Here is a 10,729-nt window from a genome sequence, read left to right on the forward strand (position 1 = left end):
CCCCCCCCCCGCACCTTCTTTCACTTTCATTTGTATTCCCTTTGCTCTTGCACTTGTGTAGCTCAAGTGCTCTCTCTCCCTCTGCCCCCCTCCCCCGTCTCTTCTCTCTCCCCCTTCCTGTTCCCTCTCTCTCTCTTCTCCCTGTCTTTCCCCCTCCCCCTCCCCCATTCACTTCATCTCTCTGTCTCCCATCCCCTCCCCCTCTTCTCTCTACCACTCCCTCCTCTACCCTTCCCTGTTCTCTTACTGCCCTCCCTCCTCCTTTGGTGCCTCTCTCTCTCTCTCTCTCTCTCTCTCTCTCTCTTTCTCTCTGTCTCACTCTCTTTCTCCCTCTTGCTCTCTCATTCTCAGACTGGCTTCTGGACGTTCACCTTTCCCTCTACCATCTAATGTTGGGTTGACTGGTCTCTGCTTCCCTTACCCCCTCAGTGGGGATGAGCACTTCAGATGGCACAGCTCTGCCCTTGTTCCAAAGCCTCCCCGGGTGCTGTCTCAACGCAGCACACCACCCACCGTGTGCTGTGTCCTCCTCCAACTCCTTTTCCCTTAAGAGTCTCTGTTTTTTTTTAAAGTTCACACATAAATTGTCTATTTGGTCATAAACTATTGGTGATATAGTGTGGGGAAATGAAATGATTTTGAAGGTGTAGGAATTTCTAGATTTCTGTTTCGGAAATAAAAAGTTTCAGCTAACATTTAAAAGATGCATAAATAGATCGGTAGATAAATACATATATACATACATACATACATAAAAGCATTTCCAGCATTAGGGAAATGCATTGAGTTAACTAATCCTAGCAATATGTGAAGAAAAGAATAAAATTAGAACCTATAGCGTGTAGGAGCCTTTGACCTAAGGTATATTTAAAGGTCACAGCACAGAAGGGAGATTCCCCATCCTTTGGGCTGTGGGGTGATCCTGAACCACCTTGGATATTCCTAGAGTACATTTTTTAGAAACTTTTTTTAGGGGAAGCACACACATGGCCCCTTAGTTCAGTTCTCCCTACTCTTTTTGTAACCACAGATCTTCTGGAGGTGATAATGTGGTGGGCGGAAGGAAAAAAGAAAATTGGGGTCTTTGGTTACATGACAGATTGTCTGCATCCCACCCAGGTGCCAGGAGGGAGGTGGGAGCGGGGGAAGGCATGAGATCTAAGAGTTCACTTGGGTGGCCAGATATGAAGACCACCAGGGTCTGAGGGTCACACACTCTGGAAGGCTGGTCTCTGATGACCTTGCCCCAGGGATGCACTGCTTGGTCTGCGTGTAAGTCCTTCTGATCCAATTAACCTCCATCCTAACCTCCCACCCGCTCTTCATGCTGTGCTCAACGGGCTTCCAGAGCCGTTGGTTTTCTATTGTGTTGGCAGAGGAATGGGGGTGAAAGAGCTGTGACTCTCATGTGGTGCCTTGTGTCTTGGACCCCTGCTTTCACTGACTTGACTTCTCCTTGTTTCTTTTCTCTTGTCTTTCCACACAGGCCATGCAAGTAAAGGTACAGGTCAAATGCATGACGTGTCTTTTCTGTCCTAGTATTAGAGGTGCCAGGCTCTGGCCACCCTCTGCACTGTGATCACCGTGGGGGTGGTACAGAATGGATTTTCCCACCTGGAGGTCCCCTGGGCCTGCTTCAGGGAAGACAACTGCCTGTCAAAGAGTGAATGTAGGCCCTACCCACCCGTGGAATGGGGAAGCCGGGGAAGCCAGCCAAGCCTCGCCCTATCCGAGGTCTCCTTGCTATCTCTGCTCCCTTCCCCAGCTGCCCACTCTGCAGCCAGCACACTAACAGATAGGGACTCTGACTGGGACTGAGAGCTCAGGGAGACTCACTCCTCTTATCTGCTGTTAGTGATCCCAGCCCTTCCACACTATACATGTCTGCCTCTTGTGCAAGGCTCCTATGAGTCAAAGAGAGTTTTCCAAGGACTAAAGTCAAGGATTTGGAATCAGCAGCAAGGATTGGAAATAGCCATGAGTTTTTGCATAAAATGTGCACACAGCGGAATAAACCCTGGGACAATTTTCTAGTAACCTATACAGGTTATTGCTTGGAAATATTTCTCTGTGCCTCCATTGATGCGTGTCTGCTGCCACTTGTCCCAAGCCCTCTGCACTCAGGTCTGTAGCAGAGACAGGGAGATGTGCAGGAACCAGGTCACGTGCAGCTCTTAGTTAGAAAAGGAAAATGGAGCCGTGGCCAGGTAGATGTCGGTCTGGATGTTGGCCCAGACTCTTAACTGCTGTGTGACCTTGGAAAAATCACTTAACTGCTCTGAACGTCATGTTCCCCTTTATAAAACTGACTGGGTATCTCAGCCTTGTTGGGAGGATTAGAAATGCTTTATTTAAGTAGCAGGCACGTTGGAGCCACGTCATATGTTTAGCATTTGTAGTTAGAACAGCGTGAGATTGGCCAAATAAAATAGTGAGGAAGAAATTATTTAAATTGTGTATCAAATCCACAGAGTTCTATTTTGCATACTTCCTTGATTGTATACTGCATGTTACTATTTACCTCTTACATTTATATGTAATGTATATGTAACAATACCTCATAATTTATATTCACAAAACTGGGTTCTATCCTCTACGGACAATCTGAGGATAGAACCTCACAAATTACCCTTACGATTTTCAAGGGTAATTTAGACTTTAAATGAGTTCTGCGTTAGGCACAACCTTTAGAATTCTCTGCCTGATAGAACATCTAAGGAACCCAGCAAGCACTCGGTAAATGATAGAGCTCTTGAGGTCTTTGTGTGAATCAGCCGTCCACTGTGTGTCTAGAACATAAGACACTGTGTATCTTGCCTGTCTGTCTCACATCCCCCTCCCTTCTCATGTTTCTCACTGCCACCTCCCACTGCTGTCCTGGATCTGACCTGTTGTTTTGGAGCACCAGGCACAAGTAGAGTTGTCTGGCAGTATTTGGTCAGACTGGGTTTTGCTGGCCAGGGATTTCACTGTGGTTTCTGTGGTGTAACCACCCGAAGGTTTAGCCACCACAAGCTGGGTAAAAGAAGTCGCCACTATTTTAAGAGTGTCCATTAATAATTATGGACTTCCTTCACACTTTGGGAAGTAATTTAAAGAGATCAGCCCCAAGACGGTGTGAATTCTGACCATACTTAATCTTCTCTCAGAAAGCCAGTCCTTCACAAAACAAATTCTGTTCCAGCCCAGGGCCCCAGGTCTTACAAGCCAGTTCCAGAGGAGGCATCTGGCCTCTTCCCTGCTCCCAGAGCCTTATGTGTTTGGGTTGTTGTGAACCACAGCGTGACCGCCTGGATGCTGCAAACGCTTGAAGGCACCTCATAAAGCAAAAGCTTTAATGAGCCCCGATTCTCCCGTCATGGTCCCTGACTTCATTCTCTGCCTCTGGCCACCCAGCCCTTCCTCACTTCCAGCAAGAGCCCACTCAGCTGAGGCAGAGTCCAGCAAATGACATACCACATGGGCAGCTTTGCTCTTTTGGAACCTGACTCAGGAAAATCGGATCACCACAGAGCCTTGTTTTGTTGAGCCCACCCATACCCACCTCGTGCTGTGGGTGCAGAGGGTCCTCAGTTGGTTGCCTGGGGCTACCATAGCCTAGTGCATTGGCCTCTTCTCTCAAACCTCCCACTTCATTGGATGAACGCTCCCAGAAAGGGGTGAGAAAGTGTAACCAAAAGAGGGCAGACTCCCCCAGACCTGGGACGTTCCCTCACTTGTCTGCACTGTTTCTCCTAACTCTGCCCCAGCCAGATCCCAAAGCAGCCCTATCTACTTGGAGGTTCCCCTTCTCCTGCAGGAACGTGTGCTGCCTTGAGCAGAGGCTGAGTGGGATGCAGGTGCTCCAAAAGGCTCGCTTCAGCCCTGGCCACGAGCAGTTGTTCTAGGGTTAGATGCTCTTTCACTTGTTTACTGCCGCCCAGCATCAGGATTCTCAGTTCTCTTCTGCAGTCATTTTGTCAGTTATCGAATCAGTCTTTTAGTAGAAACACCAGTTTGTTCGTACTGCCCAGACGTCAGCGAACAGAGACCGTGGGTGTCCGTGGTGTGTGTCTGGTCACGTGGTTCTGTGAGCATGCGCACAAGGAGAGGGCTCAGGGTCAGGGCCGGTCTTGAAGGGCCACCTGGTTGTCTTTGTTTCATATGCTGCTTTACTGTCCTCTGAAATGTTTAATAGAAAGGCCCACCCTGTACTGATGGGGCCACAGGAGGCAGGCTGCCTCCAAGGTGAGGCGGTGCCTTTCAGAGTCACTCAACCCGTTTGTTTCAACCTCATCTCCTAGTCTGGAGGACAGGACCAGGAGCGGAAGAAGACGAAGCGGAGGGGGGACTTGTATTCCATCCAGACCTCCCTCATCGTGGCTGCACTCAAGAAAATGCTGCCCATTGGTTTGAATATGTGCACCCCAGGCGATCAGGAGCTGATCTCCCTCGCAAAATCACGGTACAGCTATGTAAGTCGCCCATCTGCTTTGGTGGAGCATATGTAATACAGGCGGTGGTGATCAGTGCTCAGCCCCTAAAGGGTTTGTCCTTCGTCCCCGGAGACCAATGGACACGGAGGTGCCAAGGTGCACAGAGGCAATGCGCCATGATCTTTTTTTTTTTAATTTACCATTTATATATATATATATATATATATCTTTTAAAATTTATTTTATTTTTGCCTGCGTTGGGTCTTCGTTGCCGCACACGGACTTTCTCTAGTTGTGGCGAGTGGGGGCTACTCTTCGTTTCGGTGCGTGGGCTTCTCATTGTGGTGGCTTCTCTTGTGTGGAGCATGGAATCTAGGCGCACGGGCTTCAGTAGTTGCGGCACGCGGGCTCAGCAGTTGTGGCTTGTGGGCTCTAGAACACAGGCTCAGTAGTTGTGGCGCATGGGCTTAGTTGCTTTGCAGCATGTGGGATCTTCCTGGACCAGGGCTCAAACCCGTGTCCCCTGCATTGGCAGGCGGATTCTTAACCACTGCGCCACCAGGAAAGTCCCAACACCCCATTGTCTTTACAGCTGACTTCGGAGTCAGCGCGTGCCCTTTGGGACGAGTCTCTGTCATTTCTATTCTTTTGTCCTCGTAGTAAAGATCGCAGCAAAACTGTCCATTGGCCCTCAGTGCACCCCTGCTTTATATTTCCACATTGACCTGTAGGAATAAGATTCAACATCTCTTTCCACAGAAGGACACAGACGAAGAGGTGAAGGAACATCTGTGGAATAACTTGCACTTGCAAGAAAAGGTGATGCAGCAGGAAGACAATGAGAACTCACACAGGTTTCCTTCTGGCTGCAGGGTGCCACCCACCCACTTAGTTTACTCATGTTTTTTTAAATGTGTTCTAAAAACAGTCTCAGAGTACTTGTGCTTAATTGGTAGAACTAACACTCTGCCCTTAATTTTTCATTTTTTGGCCCTTAATTTTTGTTCTTTCCTTTGCTGTTGCAGAGAGGCCCGGTAAAACATGTCTTCCCACCTCCCACTGTGTGAGCATCAAGCCATAGCAGGGGGGTTAGATTAGGTCTCAGAATTTACTGACTGTGAGGTTTGTTAAAGAGGGGAACAGACACCTGGGGGAAGTTTTAGCACTTCCAGCTCTAGAGATTTGTAAACAAAGTAACTTTGTACCTGAGTTGATATAACCCAAAAAAACAAACAAAGAAAATCAAGACCAATTTTGATTTCAAGGCTATTTAAGATTTTTCCAAGCCTGCACATCTGAACAACTCTTTCCTCAGATACATTATATTATGCTCTGAGATGGAAGATTAAAGTGACACAAATAGCCTTTCCTTTCCATCCCAAATATGTAGGAATGGTGGGTAAAATATACTACAAAAAAGGCAGTAAAAAGAAATTCCAAGTGCCAGAAAAAAGAAGGTGCTCTAAATCATAGTAATGAAGAGAAGATGATGCAGTTGGGAAAACTCGCAGAGCTCTCCTGACCAGATATATATATTATAGGGGCTGGGGATTTTAGTAACCTGGAACGGGAGTGTGGGGCCTAACTTCCCATGCTGTGCATGAATGTAGAGCAAGAAACGTACATAAAACTGGCCTTGAACCAGTGAAACCCATGAATCATCTGTAAAAACAGCCATGAAACCACTTAGATAGTGTCTACCTGCTAGAATATGGGCTGAGATGCCAGTCAACAAAACTCCTCCTGAATACAAGCTCATAAAAATACAGTGTGAAAGGAAATCACCACCATTAGAGAGTCAGAAAATGCAACGAAATGAAGAATTCAAGCCTAAGGAACTACAGAAAGGAATTTTTAAAGTGTGGTTGAAATATTTAAAGAGATAAAGGCAGCAATGTAAACTGTAAAGCAAGACTTGGACATTATTTTTTAAAAAGGAGAGGGGAGGTGGCACTGAAAAAGACCTCACAGTGATTTTTAAAAATTAAAAATAATCATTGAAATTAAAAATTCAAGTCATAGGTTAAAAAATATAGTAGATACAGCTGCAAAGAGAATTTATGAATTGGAAGCTTGATTTAAGGGAATCGTAAGGCAGAGCAGAGAGAAAGGGGGGGGGAAATATGACAGAAGGGTTAAGAGACATATAGGCTAGAGTGAGAAGTTCCTACAAAGTGTCTACATTGTCCCAGAAAAATATAATAGAGAAAATGAGAGAGGAATTCATAGAAAAGACTCTGGAATACTGTGGAACCATGCTAGGAGTAAAAGGCCTTTTCAGTTCAAGAGGTATAAGAGATTGCTCATTTCATGTACATGCTTCAATTTGCAGTCTGATGACCCAGCTGTAAAGTGGCAACTGAACCTATACAAGGATGTTTTGAAGAGTGAAGAACCTTCCAACCCAGAAAAGACAGTGGAGCGTGTGCAGAGAATTTCAGCAGCTGTCTTCCACCTAGAGCAGGTAAGGAGTGTCTACCCTGAGGATTGAGGAAGGAAGACTACCCTGCAAAATATAAAACTCCTCCACACTCAGCTCTTAGTTAAGAGCACCCTTGTAAGACAGAAAGCAAGGAGCAAGGATCATCCTGGCCTACCCCCAAAGTGTCATCTTGGTGCCTCATTGTAGCAAGGCTCCTCAATGCTTAACATTCCCAGTGTTTGAAAATTTTTTCCCATTAGTTCAAATGACCCATCCAAGCTCCCTACTCATTTGTAAAGCAATAAGCCACCAAAAGCAGTTGGGAAAAGAAAGAAAACCTAAGACTCCCACAGACCGAATCATTTAGTGCTGGGTACCTTTTGCTGACTACAGTTGAGAAATCAAAATTCTTCTAGGGTTGAGAAGTCTGGGCTGCAGGTGACTACCTTCTGCCCCCCAGATCAGCCTGGTGTGCACCTACCCACGTGATCTCTTCTTAGGTGGAACAGCCTTTGAGGTCCAAGAAGGCGGTCTGGCACAAACTGCTATCAAAGCAGCGGAAACGGGCAGTGGTGGCCTGTTTCAGGATGGCCCCTCTCTACAACCTGCCCAGGCAAGTATTCTGTCATTTTCTCCTGGCATGTGAGTCAGAGATGAGAATTAAGGTATCTTCCCAGAGCTGTGCTCTCTTCTGGCCCTGACCCTCATGATCCCAGAGGTAGAGATTGGAGCCCTTCACCCACAGAGCCGTTACAGTCTGCATGTAGTGTAATGGCCTGCTAAGGTAAGCATAAGAACTGAAAATAGATGAGATTCCTTCGTGCCCCCAAGCCTGCCTCAGCTCACCATTTGCACCCGTCATGGGCATGAGGCCTTTACCTGGATGTTTAGTCTATAATCTGAAGTCAAATATATGTGAAGGCTTTTCTGGATTGTGTGTGAGCACATGCTGTGTCAACATAGGGCAGAGCATCGGTATAGACTAGGCCAGTGTCGACCACTGAGGCTGACTCAGTGTCATTGGTGATATGGCAACATTCCCATCCTCAGACTAATTGCACAGTCAGTAAGGTTGAGCCTATGATCATAAACAAAGCTGGTAGTTGAATAGCCACTGCTTCATCAACTTTCAAATCAATAGGAACATCCTCACCTGGTCAGGAAAAATAAACTGACTTGGCCAAGTAAATTCTGAATCCCATGTAAATAAATGTGTTTCTTCGGAATATCAGATGAAAGAGTATTCCTATGCTTGACATTTTGCTTTCATCTAATTGTGCATCTTGGCCATCATCTGTCGAGAGTGTCCTATATCCCTGTCCTGAGCCAGCTGGCCAGCTGAGCTCTCCTAGTTAGGGTCTTTGAAGATGGTGGAGAATCATGGCCTCTGAGACACACACCTGCTCCTACAGGTCTCCTGAGAAAATAAACTAGTGTCTCTGGAAAGGTTGAGGCATCACAAATCAAGTAGAATTCATTAATAAAAAGCTGAAAAATTAAGTCAGGAAGTCATGGGCATGAAGCCTGTTGAAGTCCTGGCAGACAAATGAAATTTATAGTCCAGTAGAAAATGCAAAAACGCCTAGGATTTTTGTCTGTTTTCTAGAGGTGGTAAAACATCAGAAGGCATTCGCTTTCCCCTCTGGTAGAGAGCCATACCTGATGTGCTAGTGTGACCTCCAGAAGGGCTCAGCTTTAAGCACATGTCTCCAGGGCCAGCTAGGCGGCAATCACATCTCTCAAAAACAAGCAGTTTTTTTCTAAATCCACTGACAATGTTAGTACCATCCTTTAATATTTTGGTTGCTCCTTCAACAACTCTGTCCCTGTATGGATAATAGTAAGTCCAGGAATTCACTGTGTCCTTGATGAAACGTGGCCACCCCGGCCCCTAACCCAGCTGTCTTAGAGGGTTGTCCTGGATTTCTCCCTGGCATGGAGGTTTATACGTAGATTTCATAACGACAATAAAAACTAACTACCTAAGAAGCTAGTGGTGGAGCCCACTCCTTTTCTCCATCTTATGAGGATCTAAACTGCATGGAGTCTTCCAAACTAAAGGGCTAAAGGGATTTATTTTATCATATGGAAACTGTTTCTCTGATGTGAGTTTTTAAAAGAAAACCTGTATGCTTTTCCCCAGACACAAAATTAACAATTTCTTCCTGAGCACCTTTCAACGGGTTTGGCTGGAAAAGGTTAATGAAAAAACTCAGTATGACAGGCTTATACTCATTTTAATGGTAATGTAACCTGTGGAGAGACCCGCTCATTCTCTGCACACTCCTCCTTTCTTGACCATGATTTAACATGACCATAAAAACACAAATTTGTACAATTTTTTTAAAAAACTCTGATTGGTCAGATTTTGAAGAAAGATGGTAAGGGCTGTGTTCTACTGGAAACCATGACCAGGTCTCGATGACTCTGGTCCTGACCTTCCTTTTCTCTCCTTTCCTCACATTTGGGTAACCACTTACTGGCTCTTCAGTGGCTAATATTCCCAGACGTCAATCTTGTCCTATAGGGAGTGAGTGGCTTGTGCCAGTGTATTCAGTGTTCCCACATACCAGGGCCACAGCTAGAACCTGTGAAGCACGCAGAAGTTGTGCAGCATGCCCAAGCTTTGCTTCCTGAGTAGAAGCTGGAGGCCTTGCAGCTGTGGTTCCTCAGAGGCCCTGTAAAGAAGCCACGCTTTGCTGCTTTCAGCGCATCTGAGACTAACCCCCTCACCATCAGCATGATTTAGATTGGATCACCTGGACGGGTGATCAGCCAAAATGAATAACCGAATTGCCATATTTAGCAGATAGTTCAGGACTGTTCCTTGGCCTAATGAATTCTCATTATAGGGAAAACATGATAAAGACCCAAGGAGACCGGAGGAGGGTTATGGTGACCTCCAGGTCTTGAACCAGATATTCAGGATCCACCACGTTAGAGGGTTCTGGTTTCTTTGAAACAAATGCTTACGGTGTGCTCTTGGCTACCCTGACCAATCAGAAGATAAGAATTGTACGAAAACTGCTTACTAACCGTTAACCGCCCAAACTAAAACAAGGTGTCCCGTGGACCCCTCTTGACCTCACTCTCACCCCTTCCGCTCAGGCACCGCTCTATTAACCTCTTCCTCCATGGCTATCAGAGATTTTGGATAGAAACAGAGGAGTATTCCTTTGAAGAGAAACTAGTACAGGATTTGGCTGTAAGTACTGACTCAACTGGGAGCAGATATGGGTGCGAATGAATTTGATTTTTGTATTCATGTGTGTGCGTTATAACCGTTAAAGATGCGCAAAGAATTGGGTGTATAAATCTGAAAGGAGCTAACTGTATAAATTCTCAGAGGAAGCGCTGCTAATAATGGTCATAAGAGCCAGAGGATGAATTTCACTTGGAGGGGCTGGTCCTGTGATCATCCTCCCCCGTCCTCATTAACAGCTAATGTTGCTTGGGATGCGCAGCCGTGCCTTGGAAAGTTCATGCTAAGTTAAGTTTTCAGCACCCTTGGTTGCAGGAGGCCAGCCACCCCAGCCAAAGCCCTGCATGTCTGGTCGGTAGCTCCACTTTGGGGAAGGCATATCTAAATGCCCTTCCTGCATCTCACAGTTCTGTATTTGGCCCTTCTGAAGATTTGCCACGCCTCGTCTCTAACAGGCTTCATGCTCTAAAACTACTTGAAACAACACGCAAGGGGGAAAGCTTATTGCAGCAGCAACACCGAGCTTCATCCTGGTTCAGAAAGAAAATACACCCTTCTCTCCTTTGGCCAAGCCCTGGTTCTTTTCTCCTTATTCCTCCCATCTATCTTTTTCTCTCATCCCTACTTCTCTCCATTAGCCTTGCCCTGTGTTTCTCATATTTGCACTTTCCATGTTACATTCTCTTTCCC

The 10,729-nt window shown here is 46.1% G+C and overlaps 1 protein-coding gene across 1 annotated transcript in view; it reads left to right on the forward strand.

Moving 5' to 3' along the window:
* The window catches only part of RYR3 (ryanodine receptor 3), a 394,047-nt gene that overhangs the window by 338,049 nt on the left and 45,269 nt on the right, over positions 1-10,729 (forward strand). Inside the window, exons 73-78 of the mRNA XM_007462557.1 lie at positions 1,487-1,501; positions 4,284-4,454; positions 5,175-5,234; positions 6,748-6,879; positions 7,338-7,450; positions 9,946-10,042. Coding sequence (XP_007462619.1) covers positions 1,487-1,501; positions 4,284-4,454; positions 5,175-5,234; positions 6,748-6,879; positions 7,338-7,450; positions 9,946-10,042 — 588 coding nt within the window. The remainder of the gene's footprint in view (positions 1-1,486; positions 1,502-4,283; positions 4,455-5,174; positions 5,235-6,747; positions 6,880-7,337; positions 7,451-9,945; positions 10,043-10,729) is intronic.

Source organism: Lipotes vexillifer, unplaced genomic scaffold (assembly GCF_000442215.2).
Source record: "Lipotes vexillifer unplaced genomic scaffold, Lipotes_vexillifer_v1.1 scaffold164, whole genome shotgun sequence".
Lineage (NCBI taxonomy): Eukaryota > Metazoa > Chordata > Mammalia > Artiodactyla > Lipotidae > Lipotes > Lipotes vexillifer.